This window comes from Pelodiscus sinensis, chromosome 20 (genome assembly GCF_052426305.1).
Source record: "Pelodiscus sinensis isolate ZL-2025 chromosome 20, ASM5242630v1, whole genome shotgun sequence".
Taxonomy (NCBI): domain Eukaryota; kingdom Metazoa; phylum Chordata; order Testudines; family Trionychidae; genus Pelodiscus; species Pelodiscus sinensis.
In genome coordinates, this window is record NC_143071.1 from 26,403,709 (window position 1) to 26,422,239 (window position 18,531).

Sequence of the window (18,531 nt, forward strand, 5' to 3'; positions counted from 1 at the left end):
GCATGGTCCAGCCGGGTACGGCTACTGAAAAAGTCTCCGTTATGTGGCGCCGGGGCAGCCCAGCACCTACAGTGGAGCACCCATGGGGACATCACTCGAAGAAGAACACAGGAGTTCTGGAACTGTGCTAATCATGCAGTAGCCGTGTCTCGCATTTGCAATGTCACACCCATTGAAAACTCAGGAAGCCAAGCCTGTTCGCATACAAATATCTTGGGTAATAAAGCAAATGAAGTGAGCTATGGGTAGGCAGATTATTATTTCAAGTCTAAGCACAACTATTTCTTTATATTGTGCTTGCCCTGTGGCATGTGAGCCTTCCGAACACAGCACAATTATTTCTTTATTTAAACTAAATTCCCCACTTACAATCTGGGGAGTCTTATTTGGGTGGAGTGCAGAACCCACATTGTTAACTCCGGATAACAATAATTAAACGAAAATGAAATCAAAGCAGCTTAGGAAATCAATGGAACATTTTTCTGTTAAAGCCAAAAGATTATATTAAACTTCTGTGGTTTAATAAACTATTATGAAGTTTGGGAGAATATTTTTCCTGGGACTTAATCTGTTTATACATCTAAAAAAAAGTAAACAGAATATCACTTTACTTGACCACACAGAGAACCTGATACATCATGGCTGTGCTGCCGCATATGTTTCTTGGTGAAAAGTTTCCACCTTGGGTTTCGCTTAATAGACCTAAAGTGGTGTATGTTCAACTTCTTATGCCATGTGTGAAACCCTGGCTCCACTGAAGTAGACTTCAGAAGGCCAGAGCTCATCCCTTTGTGTCTTCAGAGGAGCTGCACTGATTTACACCCACTGGACCCTGACCTCCACGCTGTAGTTTGTCATTTGGCGGACTTCCCTAAATCAAAGACGTGTGAGGTAGACCGATTGCTTAAGAAGTGTGAGGCATTCATGGCCAGATTTTTCAAAGGTACTTAGTTGCCTAACAAGCAATTTTTCATTTGGGTGAACTGAAACAATTTGTGCATTTGGGTCGGTTTTGGTGAATTGTTTCAGTTGTAAAAGAGCTATCAATCCAGCAAAGACACCTAGACAGTTTGTTGCAGCATTTCTGAAACAAAACTTTTTGTTTAAACCGCCTCCCCCATTAAAAAACCCCTCTCAAAATCACAAAATATTGTATCTTAGGCGGCCCAAAGCATTTTGGGTGATTGTGCTCAGCATTTCATGTTGTCTTTTGCCACCAGTTTGACCAATTTGTTAATCATGCTGCTCTACCTCGTGGGACTGAAGCATCCAGACACTTCAAAACCCCAGTAGGTATCTCGCTGCATTTGTCAGGGCCTACACACCTTTAAAATCTGGCCAACAGATAACGTGGGCCACAGAAAAGCATATTTGATATAAGAGGCACAACAAATTTACACCAGTAGGAGAGAAAAATTCCCCTTTGTTTCAAACCATTTTATACTTCTGAATGTACATTCTCCTCATTACTTTTAAATGACGAAAACACATACAAATGAATAATTTTGCATTTTAGCATAGATCATATACCTTCCCACTCACAACCATCAACAAAAAGACAGCATAGCTTTTCAATACCCGTAAACTTTATTAAATGTGTGCTTCTTCAGTCTTAAATTAAATAAAGATTAATCTGGTCCATACAGAAATAGAACCAAAGGGAGAAAATGAGAAAAATCACAAAGCAAAGGCAAATCAGAAAACATTATGTACAAACAAGAGATTTTTTTTTCTATGTTTAAAAATACACGGACATGTCTCCTCCCCTGGAGAACTAACCTAATAAATGCTAACGTATGAAGGGTGCAAAAGAAGAGGTTGGCTATCAGAGTTATTTAAAATAAATAACTTAAATTCAGGATATACATTTCCATATACCAAGCACGTCATTGCCTGAAATATAACTTACGGTTATATCTGTCCCCTGCTGACATATCAGTTGCATTAAAATACAGGAGCCTCATTTCCTTGGAATCCCATGACATATTGGTGTTTGGGTTCATATCTAGTGTTTAAAATATTTGGATAAGACTATTCCTTGTGAGGTTATTATATACCCCCTGGCACAGAATTAGCCCTCTAGACGAATGTTGTTACAGCAGCTTTTTTTCTAGGACACAACAACAAAAATCCTCTCAGCACATCAGTGGAAAGGTCGCAAGCTCCCTGCAACGTAAGATCTGTTGGTCTAACCTGTCACACCCAAGCAGCGAGATCCCAGTTCAGTAGCAAGATGCCTGATTCAGCAAAGCATTTACACATGTGCTTGAATTCAGCATGTGCTCAGTGCCCACCTTCTGAAAGGTATTTTCATGCCTCATTCTCTTTGAAATCCACGGGAGTTAGGTGCCTAAGTGCCTGAGTCACTGGGCCTACATGCTCTGCAGAATCGGGCTGGACTTAAGCACATGCTTAAATGCTGAATGGGGGCTTCTGAGTCCAATCCCAATCCTGCAGCAGTCGATGGAAAGATGCGCTGGGTGTTTTGGTACCGTGACACCCAAAGCTGGGCTCTGATTCGGAGCAGTGAGCGCCCCCTCCCCGTGTGTCGCACGACGGCAGTTGAAGGGAACTCCATGTGCACAAATCTGATCACAAGGCTGTCATTTATTTAAAATAATGGGGGAGCCAATCGTGTTCTCATGTCCATAACTCTCACCTGGCTTGGGTCCAACATCTCACTCATTTTACCCCAGCGCATGGCTATTAGTCACAATATACGCACACCTCAGAGCCTGTCAGGAGCCTGGAAGCGCTTTGTGTACAGGTTGGACCTCCCTGGTCTGGCACAGGTCTAGTTGGACCTCCCTGGTCTGGCACAGGTCCAATTGGACCTCCCTGGTCCGGCACAGGTCCGGTTGGACCTCCCTGGTCCGGCACAGGTCTGGTTGGACCTCCCTGGTCTGGCACAGGGCTCTAACTAGTGCCCAGGATCCTGCTGCTGTGCCAGGCAGCTCCAATTACTCTGTGCACTGGGCTCCCACTGCCCTGCTGCCATGAGTTGGGCTCCTGCTGCCCTACCAAGCTGCAGGGCTCCCAGGCGCTCTCTCTCCATCGGGACTCTCTGATCCTGGAATATCCGTGATCTTTCCAGACCACAGACATTGCCAGACCAGAGAGTCCCGGTTAAGAGAGTTTCAACCTGTACGTTGCTCCCAGATCCTCAAAGTTATTTTAAAGCTTAACTCTCACTGAATTCACTTATATCCTGGCCTGCATATTTATTCCTGCCTCTGGAAATTTCCACTACATGCATCAGACGAAGTGGGTCTTTGCCCACGAAAGCTTATGCTCCTACACTTCAGTTAGTCTATAACTGAATAGGATTCCTCGCCGCTGAATTCACTTAAATATCTTTCAGGAGCTGAGACTTAGATTGTGGTGGATTTCAGCACAATTTGCAGGCCTAACGTTCCTGAAGCGATTAGGAAAATGGCAGGCTTTAGTCAACCAGTGGAGTTTTCCAAAGCAACAAAGTGATTCAGGAGCATCGCACGTCCATGGTCTGGAAAGTGGGTCAAAGGAACAAACGACAGGTGCTCAGCGTGCCTCCACACCAAAGCTGCATCACAACACGGCCATCAGCGGATCTGAATGCAGAATGCGCAGCAGAACCTGTACTCACTTTCCTCTCTAGAATGCGCGCCCAAAGCAGGGAAGCTGCAATAACAGGGCATGGCCTGTACAACCCGCCAGAACCCAGGTAGTTACATGGACAGCTAGTTTGTGTGGGCACGGCTTCATTGCTGTTGGTCCTCAAGCTAGCCAGGGTCACACCTTCCTAGCAGTGCAGATGTAGCCTCAGCCATTGCTAACCAGAGCTGAAAAAACATAAATGAGTATGAGATTTCAGAGCTAACTCAGTGATTTAGGAGCACAAATCCTATTGGCTTTCAAGGCAACTTGTCTTCCTGTGTGACTTAGGTGCGTCTCAAAATCCCACCCAGGAAGACTAAGACAGCAAATGGGAGCTTAACTCACAAATCCCTTAGTTCATGTCTACACTAGGGCTGTGTCTAGACTGCATCCCTTTTCCGTAAAAGGGATGCAAATTAGACACATCGCAATTGCAAATTAAGCGGGGATTTAAATCCCCCCCGCTTCATTTACATAAACATGGCTGCCGCTTTTTTCCGGCTCGGAGCTTTGCTGGAAAAAAGCGCCAGTCTAGACGGGGATCTTTCGGAAAATAACGCCTTTTCCGAAAGATCCCTTATTCCTCTTAAAAAAAGGGATAGTTCGAATTTATGAAGTTCAACTTCTGGGCACCTAATTTTACAAATTCAAAGTTCTGTGTCCTCACTATAGGGAAGGGTCACATTTAATTTGAGGCAGGCGCTGTTAATGTGGATGCGCTACCTCAGACTCAGAGCCTCAGGAAGCACTCAGGAGAGCTGAGGGACGCTTCCCGGAGGCCAATCAATTCAAATTAGCGGCACCAGAGCATCCACACTAATGTTATTTCAGACTTACATGTTCAGGAATAACATCACTCCCCGTGAAAAGCAGGACTACAGCTTTCCAATTCCGCCGCCCCTTATTCCGGAATAACAGGCTTGGTAGTACAGATGCTTCGCTTACAAATTCAACCTGGCGTGGGGAGGGGGCTAATTTCGGACTAAGGTCATTGTGTAGACCAGGCCTTACAAATCACCTCTAGCGCGCCTTCCACATCTTGGCCAGGATGCCTCAGGAACTTATAGCCATTGGAATCGCCAGTAGTGAATAAAATGTTCAGCCCTTATAAATGTTTTTAAATGAGTATATATTCCACTGCCAGGAAGTTCAAAGTTCAATTGACTCCCTGTTGCACAGTAATGCAGCTTTGGGGGTGGGGAAAGCATTATGTAATATAAATATACGAGTGAGCTTCTTACATGAGTCAGAGCTGTCTGGAAACACAATCTAATAGGCCACATTTCACAGAGAGGGCTTTCATTTCCCTTCAATGTGTCCTGTGTGTGTTGGAAATGTGAAAGGACCATAAATACTGTAGCTCTCCCTTAAAAGCAGGGGAATTGTCACCAGACCTCAAAAGTGCCTTTTCAAAGTGCTAGGTATGGGGAGTGAGATATTCAGATACTTGGGTCCCCTTCATCTGAATGGACGGGGTATGGCCAAAACCAAAAGAGACAGCTTGAAAACGTCCACTAGTGGTTTGGACAAAACTTGCTGAGACTTTGCTTTTCAACTAGTCTTAGAGTGGTAGCCATGTTAGTTTGTCATTTTAAAATCAACGAGTAATCCTGCGGCACCATTTTTTTCAACTAGGTTTCTGATCTGCGCTTCACTGAAATATATAGGAACCTTTCACTGAGTGCGGTGGCTTTTGATCACAGTTTAAATGCCTGACTAGGGCCAGGATTTGATTCACAAACTGAAACATGCTCTGGGTACCAGAATCAAGTCACCCTAATGACTTTAGCCTTTGGTGAACTTCGAAATGCATCCATCCTCAACCCTGCAAAGAACCAGCCCCTGCCTTGCTGTTAAAATTAACAACTGCGCTATCTTTGCCCAGCAACGGTTGTGCCTTGGAACTTGCGGTGTAAGATGGTGTGGTCACCCGAGATTGCTGTTCAAAAGATAGCTGTGCCAAACCAGTGGCTTGAATGAAACAAAGCGAGTGCTTCACACAGATTACGTTGTCAGGTGAGGTGATGACAGCAAAACACATAAAGAAGGGCCACTTGGCTGGTTCTCATATCACTCCGACTAGCTGAGCACGATCATTCAAAGTACCGCGCTAGATACAGCATTTCAGTCTGAAATTTCATTAAAATAGTCCAGTAAAATATCAAACTTCAGGAGGAAAGGAGACACACAATGTCATTGATTTTTGTTAAACCAGCTGCCAATCTGCTCGGATTGATTCTGGGACTTTGGGGAAGAAAATGGAAGCATAGAGGAGGTTGATAGGGAAGTAGAACAAGGAGAAAAAATTAACTAATTAAATTAGCTTTTCTGCTGATCCAAAAGAAATCGCCCGGTTGAGCTTTGGAGAGAGTCTGTCTATGGCAGTAACCCTGGGGCTGTTGTGACCACAGCTGGCCAGGATCGGAACAGGTGAGCCCTGTAGTTGCCATGACCCCAGCACTTTGCCAGATGGCAGTGAGAACTAAGACATAAAGGGAGCCAGTGTGTGCTCATGCAGGCGCGGCGGCATTGCTTTGGGCTGGGCTGCATTTGACCGATCTGATCCCTACTTTTTGTTTGTTTGATTAAGACGGTTATAATTCATTTACCCAGAAATTCTGTGCCACTGGGTCCTGCCAATTAAAGCCAGAACATTCTGAAACAAGAGCGGAGACAGGAAGTGACCCTGTTGGCGGACGGTGCCGGGGGCCTGTGACTCTTATGCTGGGTGGACTGCAGAGAAAATGACTTGACAGTTTTTTAGCTCCCTCCTGTTTGCTTGTGGGCCAGCTGTTATTGTATGTGGAAGAAGGAAACCTGAGCTCAGGTAAGACTTTAGGGGGGCAACAGGCGGGAGAAAGTCATGGAGCCAAAAGCCTTGCTGATGTTAATGTAGTGATTTTAATTAGATTGGGAAGCGCCTCTGGTTTGTGAACCCACCTGGGCTTGCTTCTGCCGAAGTGAGGGGGAAAGGTCTCTTGGAGCTGTTCAGATTTTCTCTTAATCTGGCTCAGAGAAAAGCTGGGACATGGGTTCTACGGTGGGCTGAGGAGAGCCAGGAGCAGGTGCAAGGACTGTCTCTAACGTCTTCCTTTTTACCCGATGAGCTGTTGGTGGCAGATGGGGCATTGGCAGCCCCGGACTGTTTCCTTTGACTTCAGAACAGGTAGGCAGGAATTGGAGGGACCAGCTGTACGGCTAGTGGGTAATTTTACACACAGCACCGTGACCTCTCTGGGGGTCAAGTCATTATCCTCCTTCAATTCCCTCCTTAACGCTCCTGGGCAGAGATGCCTAAAAAGCCCACAAACAATCTTGACAACGTTTAGGCAGCTGGTGTGCTGGGATCTGCTTGTCACGCTGACCAGGACTGTCTCTATGTTACCCAGGGCTGCCCTGGCTGTCTCCTTCCTTTGTCTTGGATGCTGTGGTCTTCGTGGCAGGGACCGTGTTTTGGCTCTGTTAATGCAGTCCTGATCCCTGATGTACATAAGCACTGCCAGGACAAACTGCAACAGGAATGTACAGGGCCTAGCACAACGGGCTCCTGATCCGTGACAGGGGCTTCCAGGTGCTACTTGATTACAGTAATAATAATCTAACGAGGCTGCTGACAAAAGGGCCGAGTTATGTGATCTGGGCACCTGCCTAGTTAATGGATTGTTCCCACCAACTCACTGGATACACGCCACAACAGAGCCATCATCCGAACACAGGAACGGCCAGACTGGGTCAGACTTAGCAGTGCAGTCGTTAGAGGCCCATCACGCTCTTGTGAACACGGGATTCCCTTTCCTCCCCAAACGCCAGCTCTTACCCTATTATGCCATATTAAGACTATCCAGGACATGGGATGTCCCTCACCACGATTTCCCACGGAGGCCGCAGCCTCAAAGCCTGTGGACAACGTCCAACGGGGGGCATGTTGACTTTGTGACACAGGAGTTTTGAAAGGGGGAGGAGATGGGAAAAGCGGCATGAGAGCTGGTTGGCTAGAAAATGGCCTTTAAACACCAATCGCATTTTCATGTCAAAAGATCAGTTTTTGTCAAAATCTATTTCCTCCCTTCTTCAACGTTCTGCAACCAAACCCCAAATTCATTCAACTTTATATTATATCCACCCCCTTTTCACCAGTAACTGGAAAATTGCCTTTCCGCTTTTTGAACCAAACCCCACAACATTTTCCATGACAAATTGATACGACAAGAGAAAAAACATTTTTGATCAAAATTTTCCACAGGAAAAACTATGTCCTGACCAGGCCTGTGATTTTCAAAAGTAATTCGAGACCATAAATTCCATTTTCAAAAGTGACTAAGAGACACATTTGAAAGGCATTTGGGCACCTCCCATAGGAGTTAGGCACCTAAATAAATTTAAAAAATCTGGCCCTATGTCACAAAGGGCCAGATATATAAAGGTATTTATGTATTACAGTGCTCACTTGTTGCATTACCTAGCTGATTTAGGGGCCTAGACCACATTTTGAAAGGTGATTTAGGCATTTAGGGATCTCAAGCTTAATGACTGGTAATGGGATTTTGACTTTTAAGAACCAAAATCCCTTTTGATAAGACTTAAGTGTCTAAATCAGTTAGGCACTGCACGGCTAAATACGGCAATGTCCACATTTTAAAAGGGTTTTGGGCCTTAGAAATCTAACCTCTATTGACTTAATGAGAGTTGGGCTCATCTATATGCCTGTCTTATTTGAAAATGGCATTTAGACGCCTACATTACTTAGGCACATTAAAAATGGTGCTTCTTTTCTAAAGAAACAATGTCAAATCCTGAAACCACTGACGTAAATGACCAGCACCCTGTTGAATTCAACAGCACCAAGCGTTGGCCCACAGCCTTTTTGCCTCGTCCAGGGGAACAGGCACCAACCCGCAGCTAACAGGGAAATGAAATCAAACCAAGCAGAGACATTGTGTCAAAAGCAACAAACAGAATGAATAGTGTTTTCAGCACAACTCTCACATTTTTCTATTTCCTTCTCTATTGATATGTAAAAATATATTTATATATGTATATATATTATATTATATTATATTTTTCTTTTCTTAAATAATTATTTTTTTCAGCCTCAGTCCCAGCCAAAGTCGTGCCCAGTCATCTGGTAGAACTTCATGTTGAAAGGCCGGTAGAACTCCCGCAGTCTCTGCACCACCTCCTGGTCGATGTTGGGGTGGGTCCGGCCTTTTGTTTTCCCCAGGCAGTGGGGTTTGCTGCTGCCCTCGGCCTTCTTCAGGCAGGGGAAGCCCTTGGTTTTGTTGAAGTAGAAGTGTTTGTCCGTGATGATCCTCTTGAGGCCCAGAAAGTCCTGGACCCTGCCCAGCTCCCCGGCAGGGTCGCTGATCAGTCTCTCCCCGCTGACAAAGAGGATCTGGCCAATGGGGAAGTAGAGGAGCCAGTTCTCCAGGTGCTTGGCGTAGATGCCTATCTGGATGGCGCTCCAGGAGGTGTCGATCAGGCCTGTAGTCCTGTTTTTGAAGGTCAGGCTCTCAAAGGTGGGGATATCGGGCTTCTTCGAGAGAGTCTGCGTGTAATCGGAGATGGCTCGGGTCACGGGGTCCCGCACCACCACGATGAGCCTGGTGCCCTTCGACATGGCGGAGATGCGCGCAGGCGCTTCCTTGGTGACAAAGTAGCTGGGGGTTTTCTCCATGGTGATCTGCCCATCAAGGGTTCTGGGCATCAGGTCCCTAGCAGGGAGAGACAGAGAGACAGAGAGAGTGAGATATTAATGCAAATATTACTGGGGATGGCACACGTGAGTCCAGGGCACCGCATGGCTCGAAGGATGACAACGTGGCAGGGAGTCATTGCCTTTTTCCTGGTAACAGAGGTTAGCGCCACCTCCTCCTGCATGTTGGGTGAAGGGGAAGGACTATGATGCCCTAATTCAGTCTGGTGCCTTAAGCCAGTGTTTTCCAATTTTATTGGGCCACGGAACCCTTTTAAACTCAAAAGAATCTTGCACAACACCTAATAACAGTCTTATACATGGTCTAGAACAGGCAATCGCAGAGCTGATTGACTGCGCGCACAGCGCTGAATAGTGACATCATCATCCCCACTCTGGCTAAGCTGGCATTACACAGGGACATCATGGCAAACACAAATGACATTTTTTTTAAAATAAAATTCATAAATTCTTAATTTTTTTTAAAATCATAAAATGTTATTGGAATGGAATTTTCTTGCAGAACTCTTATTTTCACTTTGCAGAATCCCAGGGCTCCGCAGAACACCATTTGAGAAACACTGCCTTAAGCAAATGAGCAGCCCCATTGACTGCACTGGATCTATCCATTAAACAGTTCCATGGGACCTCCGAGTTGGGTCAATAATTGAAATGCATTGGGCAGGGCATACGGATTGCCTCTCCCTAGCCATTTAGTATGGAGTGTTATGATGGCTGAGACAATACTACAGGGAGCATGAAGCTACTCAGGGTGCTAGGGTGGAGAGACTATCAAGGTGGAAACGTAACAGACAACAACGCAACACCACACTAATGGAAGTCAATGCAAGAGTAATAACTCCTGATGAGCCAACACCTGAGGCCCAAGCCACCTGAACTACAACTCCCGTGAGGCACTCATGACTCGACTTGTTTCTAGTTTGGAGCCCTCCCCGACCCCCAAATCCCAAGTCGACAGAACTACTACGAAGGACTTTGACGGGAACTGGGTCAGGTTCTTGGGGCGTGTCTACATGGAGAAAGAGCCTGGAGTAACTATTCAGTTCTAACTCCCCACGGGGACACACTCTGGCTATGTCTACACTGGCATGATTTTCGTTAAAAGAAGTTTTCCGTTAAAAGCATTTTTGGAAAAATCGTGTCTAGATTGGCAGGACGCTTTTCCGCAAAAGCACTTTTTGTGGAAAAGCATCCGTGGCCAATCGATGCAGTTTTCTGCAAAAAAGCCCCGATCGCCATTTTCACGATCGGGGCTTTTTTGCGGAAAACAGTACTGTGCTGTTTACACTGGCCCTCTTGCGCAAGAGGGCTTTTGCCCAAACAGGAGCAGCACAGTATTTCTGCAAGAACACTGACAATCTTACATGAGATCGTCAGTGTTCTTGAGGAAATTCAAGCGGCCAGTGTAGACAGCTGGCAAGTTTTTCCGCAAAAATCACATGATTTTGCAGAAAAACTTGCCAGTTTAGACACAGCCTCTCAGATTAATCTGCTTTGGAATGGGTTAAGCTAATTCCCACAAACACACTGTCAATGAAGAAACCAGACTGAAAACTGAGCAACAGCAATGACAGGGTGAGTGGATCCACACAGGGTTAGTTATGATACTGCCCATGTACATGCAGCAGGACTTATTGGATTCTTTATTTGGCTTCTAGCTTTTTTCTGAAGAGGCTACAGTGGCCCAGTGCACCCAGGGTCACCTGTGATAACGTCTTCTAGTATCGTACAAGCCAGACCCTCCTAAGGGGATCACGCTTATATCTCTAGTTACACAGAGAGCATGTCCTCACTGCAGAAAAAGGTAAATTCTTAATGTGGATTAACACAGCAGTGAAGACACAACATATTCAGGAGCATGGATTGAACTCGAGTTGCTAACCTGAGTTAATACACTCGGGCTCTGGGTGTGCCTAGTCTGGGAACATCCATAATATGGAGGAGGAAGCGGCGCTGTGTGCTGCTGTGCCCACTCCCCCGAGCTGCGGAACAGCAAGGCAGTGACGTGTTTCCCGTGTGGCTTTTCCCCGCTGCTCTCATAGAAGGGGAAGGGGGGGTGCGAAGCAAAGTGGGCCCCTGGGAGCAGGGTACCAGTTAGGTGCACAGACCTCATAGCATCCACCCTGGCCTGGCAAAATCTCTAATATGCCTCACCCCATTGCCCAGGACTGCCAGATTAAAGTGGTTCAAGTGTAGCTGAGTTGCCTTGTCTTTTAACCTCAGTTAGCTAGCCCAAGTGTAAGAACAACCCCTGAGATGAGGCAGTACCTGAGGGGCCTGTCTCACAAGAACTGATTTTCACACTCATCGGCATGTGGAGCAAAGGCTGGAGCAGGCTCTGACTCGGGAGGAGATGGTTTGAAAACATAAGAGGGAATTTTCAACCCGCCCCGCCAAGCCTTTGCTTGCTACTGCACACTGAGAACCAATGTAATGTATACGTTACTAGAGTCCTGTCCTTTTAATTCCTCCTTGCCCACATTGGGATTTCCTGCCTTCTGCTTGAGTTCTGTCAAATATCAGGGAGTCCCTGTAACAAAGGCACTCTCTTCCTGTAGGGTATGAGGAATTTTAAAGGGCCTGGACAGTCTTTTGCTATCTTTTGAGGTTGTTCAGGAGACAGCACAGTGATTTCATCTAGATGTAAGCGGGGGAATGGTCCCGCTATTGTGGGGAACTTTCCTGGCTTCTATACACCCCGGTGAAATGGACCAGCGAAAGGATCTGAGTCCCCGCTCCCACTTCCTTTACCCCACAGCTCCCCTGATCCTGAGGGCTCCCCCTCCACTCTCCTGAGTAGCAGAGCCCTCGAAACCCCAACAAGGCTGGGCCCAGGTTTCCTGGGGCTTAATCCCCGACCTTGTAGTCACTAGGGGCAGGAGTTAGGGTGTCCCCACTCCGAGGAACGGGATCATTGCAGAGGTGTGATGAGAAATGGTTCTGAGTAAATACGAAGGCATCTAAGCAAGCTTGCAGGAAGTCTAAGCTAGTTATAGTGCATCACAAAAGTGCCTCAGTGCGATCAGACCCACCTGACTGTGCTGGGCGCTGTCTAGCTACAAAGTAAAAGGCAAGCTCCAAATCTAGAAGCAACCTGAACAGGCAAGACAAAAGGTGGGAGAAGGGAAACGCTGTTACCATGATGCTATAGATGGGGAAATGAGGCAGCAGAACAAGTGACTTGCCCAGGGTCACACAGAGGATCTGTGACACAGCAGGAAATTAAATTTAAAGCCTCCTGAATCCATCTAGTACGCTGCCCACAAAAGCATTCTTCTTGCTGCCACGGAAGTTAAGCAGCCACCAGGGGTGAGCTGTTTGACCCCCTTAGACTCACGCCAGCTTACACGGTCACCTCTGAGCCAGCCGAATGTCTGCACAATGCCAGCTTTTCAAATGAACCTGTCCTGGGCCAAGTGAGACGCCACCTCCGATCGACCTTTTCTCAATTCTCATTGGAAACCGTGCTAGCTGCTGTAAACGAGCCTGTTCTTCCCAAGGGACACTGAGAATAAACCGGAGACTGTGCGCTGACATTGTTTTACCTTTGTGCAAGGAAGCACACACAATGACGCCACACTGTTTGCCCCTGAGAAACACAGGTTGTAATCAACCCAGCAGCTGACCCCTAGCCTTTGACCTCCCTTGGGCACCAGAACTAGAGTGCCACAATGAACCGTCCCCTGCCTCTATTGCCGTGACGGTCTGGCAGTAGCAACATCTGGATTGGAAACCTTACAAAACACCAGCAAAATTAAAGCCATCGATCAAGAAAGTCCCAACAAAAGCCCAGGTGGAGTTGTTAGGTTACAAGTGAGAGAGAAACGACTGATTGCTTCTGATTGTGTGCCACGCATCACAGATGCTTAGGCTGCGTGCCGAGAATGGGCCCTCAACACGCCCGAGGGTTTGCTGGACAAGGCTGTTTGTGTGACTAGCTTTCCTCACACAGCCACACGGATTGTAGCCATGCCTAGTGCGCAAGGACTCTCTTATGCTGAGAAAGTTCAATGTCATCAGACGCATGTGAAGCCCTGCATGGATATATAGTAAAAGGCAGGCCCCAACGACAGAATCAATTAAAAGCTAGGCCCCGCCCACTCTATTAGCCTCATTTAGCACAGACACTCTGACAATATTTTTCCCCTTCTTTTTCCCTCCCCAACCCTTCTCCGTCTCTGCTGTTTATTGGCACCCATGACCCCTTACTCCATTCATCTGGACAAGTGGGTTGTGCCCACGAAAGCTCATGATCCCATCTACCTGTTGTGTTAGTCTCTAAGGTGCTGCAGAACTATTTGGTTTTTTGGTTTTTTTTACGTTTTTTCAGTTACAGACTAACACGGCTCCCCTCTGAGACGGAGTAGGTGTGCAAGCTTTGTGCTGTAGGTTTGGAAGCAGAACACACCTTTAAAGGTAATTAGAAGTGTTAAGGTGGCTGGAGAGAGGGCATGCAACCTTGGGAACAGCTGTCTCTCTCAACTCTCTCGGTCTCTTCCGGGGCTCATATTGTGGTTAGGTACTGCAGGTAGTCGCTAGCTGAGTAGGTTTCCCCTGTCCTGGGAAATTGCTGGCAGTATCTGCTTACAGTTGTCCCATTTCATGGGCTCAGTGTCATCCCAAAGTTTTTGGACTCTGAGGCAGCAAGCCTACCTTCAGGTGGGAATCTAAACGCACACTGCAAGGGAGCACAACTGGAACTTGTAATGCAGCATTTGTTTCAATTGGCATGACTCCTAGGAGCCCCAGTCATGGAGCAAGACCCCGACGGGCGACGCTCCGTGCAAATGGCAAAGAGGCTGCCCTGGCTGCAGAGCTCAGGACCGAGAACACATAAGGAACACGGCCCCGATTAATTCCATCCCACCAGGTGGTCACTCCAGTCTCATGAGGCACAGCCATTAACACGCAGTCAGAAAGGGAGCGAGTAGGTGCAGACAACTGAACAAGCAGAGTGATTGCAACCAGGCTCTTGCGAAGACATCGCTGCTTGTAGGCAGCAGACACTGGGGTTTTGAGCATCATTTCACAGCAGCCATGAAATCTGTGAGGCAGAATGAGGTCCAAGGTACCTTTCCTGTTACAAGCCACCGACATGGCAACATTTCTAGAGTACCTGACCGCTCCACAGCACCCTGTAAGGCAGCAAAGTATTTGTTACCCCCCTTGCAGATGGGTCCTGGAGCCCAGAGTGGGTGCAACTTCTAAATTCACCTGGGTTAGGAGCCTTAATCCCATTTTTGAAAGTGACTTGGGCATTTAGGGCCTGGTTCATGATTTTTGAGTGCTGAGGTTGGCAATTCTGCAAGCTGCCTGTCTCCGGCTACCCAGAAAGGAAGAAGGCTGGCTTACAGGTTACAAGTTCTTTGACATTTCTAGAACTTTACCTTGACTACATTACAACACAGGAATTGCCAGGCGGAGTCAAAGCAGTGGTCCACCCAGTCCAGTACCTTGCCTCTGATATTGGTCTGTTGCAAGCGTTTCAGACAAAGGTGCAATAAACCCCACAGTGGGTGTTTATTACCAAGTTAATGGGGAAGGCTCCTTCCTGACCCTTATCAGTTGGAGGCTGCCTGATGCCCAGAAGCATGGGGGTATGGCCTCAAGGCACAGTGAACTGAGTAACATTGGTTTAACAGCCCCCACTAAACCACAAAACTGATTTGAATGAGAATGCCAACGGAATGCTGCAGGACGTGCTGAAAATGTGGGGCAGAGGCTTTCAGCCTGAAACGTGTTTTTTGACCAAAAGTGAGCTACAAACTCCTAGAGAATGAGAGTGGGATGGAGGAGATGGGGGCTGATAATGGAAATGCTGACTCACTCCGAGCCGTGAGGATGCAGAGGGCCCGGATCCAACAAAAGTTAAGCGAGAGCTCCCACCAAAGCAGCTGTGATAATTACCAACATTCGCTAATACTTTAATTAGCCTGATGGTTGCACGGTGTCCCCAGGCGATCCTAGGGGAGCACACACTGACGCCTACGTTCAGAAGCTCCACACAAGTGTGGCTAACGAACGTGCATACACATGACAAGACACCACTGAGTGCTGTTTGCAGTGTGGGGGCGGGAGGTAGCCGCCTCCCCCCGCCATCCAGCAGGCTCAAGCGCCGCATGTTAATGCAACCCTTAGGGGGTGAGACAACTTTGGAAGGCGGCTCAGCTTGCCATGGCAACAGCCTGGACTGCCTCTCACTGCCAGCTAGGCCGGCCCTTCATGGGCGCCCAGTTCCACAGTGAGGCTGAGGGAAAGGCCCTCTCATGGCCTGGGCTGAGAACACTTTAAACCGCAAGGGTAACCCCACTAAAGCCAATAGCTCCAGAGGCCAGTTGGTTCCACTGGGACATGATACAGCACAGCCAGCCAGTCAATCAAGGGGACAATCTATGATCCGCAAAGGGAGGGGCTACTGACATGGCAGCTCACCCGTGCAAACTCAAAACTCTGCTGACTTCTGTGTGTTTTGGTAACTCTTCCAATCACAGCTGCAGCATCCCGGTTAGGCGCTTAACTCTTTGAGATCCTTCCAGCACAAAGCGCGCTCCCGTGCCCTGACATGAGCATGTTCCTTTCTTCTGGGGTCGGCAAAAAATGTACTGGGACCCCCTGGGAACACACCACCGCCGGTTTGGGGAGACTGGAAAATTGCAAAGGGCATCTTTCATGGGCATCGGCCGGCTCTGCGGATGGACGCTTCTGGATTTTATTGCAAAGGAACCACTCAAAGAGACCAGCCCCGCCAACATGTTTTGGCAAAGGTGCTCCTAGTTCTCTGCTTAAAAGAGGAAGATTTCCCCAAAAGGGAGCCTTTGGGATGCTTGTTCTTATTGCAGTTCAGTTACTTCCTCTCGTCTCGGCCTGCCAGGTCCTGTTCTGCACCTGAGCCTAGAACTGCTCAAGAACACAGCGGCTAGAACAGCCCCTCTGTCGAGCTCATGCCACAGAGGCTGGGGGATGTGCCCCATGACCGAGGCGGAGCCTGCTGCCTCTAGGCAACCGTCTCCATTTGGTTTAAGGGGAACACAACCTCTGGCTGCTGCAGCTCCGTGGCCTTCGACGGTCTCAGAGACTGTGGCCTACCAGGGCTGTGCAGTGGAGTTGTACCACAGGACGCTCCCAAACCTTTCCCATCGTCACCAGGGGTCATAGCATGGAAGAGGCAAGCGCCTCAAAGCAACTTCCGAGCATGCGCTTTTGAGTCCCTTTGGGCAAAACGATTCTGAGTGTCCAACCAGAGAGGAGGGCCTGCTTTTCACAAGGACGACAGGCCACATTTGTAAAGGCTTTGAGGCACCTACAGAGAGAGGTACCTTGTGAAATTTTTCAAATGTGTCTCGATGCCTAATTACCATCACGCCCAATAGCAGCTAGGTGCTTTTGGTAATCGAGCTAGGGCCTTATCTGCATCTTTAGATGCTTATACAGGTTGGACTTCCCTGGTCCGGCACCCTCGGGGCCTGACTGGTCTCGGACGAGGGATTTTGTTGGATTAGCCTGGAATTTGGACCCCTGCCACTTACCCCCTTGGCCCGGCCGCTGGTCTCCCAGCCAGCTTCCCACCGCCTGCTCTCCCCGCATCACGGCTGCGGCTCTGCCAGGCAATTGCGTGCACTGTGCACCGGAGCTTGGGACAGCCGCGTGCGCTGGGGCTCCCTGGGCAGCCACACACTGGGTCTCCCAGCTCTGCTGGGCAGCCCAGCTGCCATGTGCTCAGAGGTCCCACCATCAGCTCCCTGCGGGCAGCCCACTGCCCTGTTGGCCCCGCAGGGATCCTTACTGCTGCCCTTCCACTGGGAATCTCTGGTCTTGTAACATCCATGCTGGACCAGGGATGCTGCAGACCAGAGAATCCTGGTTAGTAGAGTTTCAACCTGTGTATGTTTAAAAATCTGTCCCTAAAACCTTCTAACTCTTCCCATCGAAGGTGGAAATGGGCTCAACCCCAGCTCGATCAGATGGGATCTCAGTCTGAAATGGCAAAGTCCCCCGTTAGTATTTGTCTAAGTCTCATGTGAGATGCTTTTTGTGTCCGGAAGAAAAGCTGGAATCCTGGGCCAGATTTTCAAAATGGTACAACACCTAAGAGCTACCACTGAAAACACTGGGAGCTGCTGAGTGCTGAGGACTGCTGGAAATCACGGTGCTTACCTGGGATCGATAAAGTGCTGAGCAATTTTGAAACTCATAGCATCTTCCAAAGGAGCAGTAGGCAAGAATTCAATAGTCTTCAGTCCTTTGTGCTGTATTCATTCTAGCAGGAGCACAGGGGTAGATGTGGAATTTATACCGGTTTCGGAAACAGTCATATATAGCAGAAGGTAAATTTCCCCCCTCCGCAGTAAGCGTCTGCCATCAGATCCCAGCACTGAGACTGGCGCTGCACTGTCAGGGCTGGAAGGTGGGATGGAAACAGCTGCTAGCGCCTCCAGTCTGTTATTGTCCTTTTACTCTAAACATGAAGAATGGGGAGCCATTAGCAATAAAGCCAGCAGAAGCGGAGCTGTGCTGGGGACCAGATCCCGGATGGCGGTGGCTTGTTTCAAATAGCAGCAGCAGCCTGGTGTCTGTGCATCTCTCACCTGCTGCCTCCCGCCCTCACTGAAGCAAAGCGACGCAGCAGCCTCTGCTCCGTGCCGCTACCATCTCCGAGGCCAGCCCGGCCACCTTCCTCACCGCGGCGGCAAGAAGGAGAGTGCCCCAGTCCACTGTCGCAGTGACGGGGCTGGCCTGGGAGATGGTGGCAGAGCGGAGGCTACCATGTTGCTCCACTTCCCCCGGCTCCCGCTACGGTGAGTGGCGAGGGACCGACCCCTGCTTCCAACCCCAGAACCATGTTATGGACGGGACGGCTCTGCACACATCTCCTGTGGGCCACAGGGATGTGCCAGCAGTGGCATGTAGCCAGCAACTGGATGCTGCTCTAGCCCAGCTGTGCTGACAGTGGTGGCAATGGGGACTGCTGGACAGGAGTTAAATCTCCTGTGGGTGGCAGGTGAGGCCGAGAGACCCCACCTCTCCCTGGAATCCTACCGGAGGTAGTGCCATTAGGAGAATTTGAGGACTGGCACTGCCCCTAAGATAAACTGAGTTTGAGACCCCTTTGATGTTTGAACAACATGGGATGGGACTGAACGTCCCAAAACAGCAAACCTCATGCACCAATTGGACTTCTCTTT

The 18,531-nt window shown here is 48.4% G+C and overlaps 1 protein-coding gene across 1 annotated transcript in view; it reads right to left on the reverse strand.

The window, feature by feature from the left end:
* Window positions 1–561: 561 nt before the first annotated feature.
* LOC102446034 (heparan sulfate glucosamine 3-O-sulfotransferase 3A1) overlaps window positions 562–18,531 on the reverse strand; it is a 94,729-nt gene continuing 76,759 nt past the window's right edge. Inside the window, exon 2 of the mRNA XM_075903519.2 lies at window positions 562–9,347. Within this exon, the coding sequence (XP_075759634.2) occupies window positions 8,729–9,347 (619 nt within the window). The 3' untranslated portion in view covers window positions 562–8,728. The remainder of the gene's footprint in view (window positions 9,348–18,531) is intronic.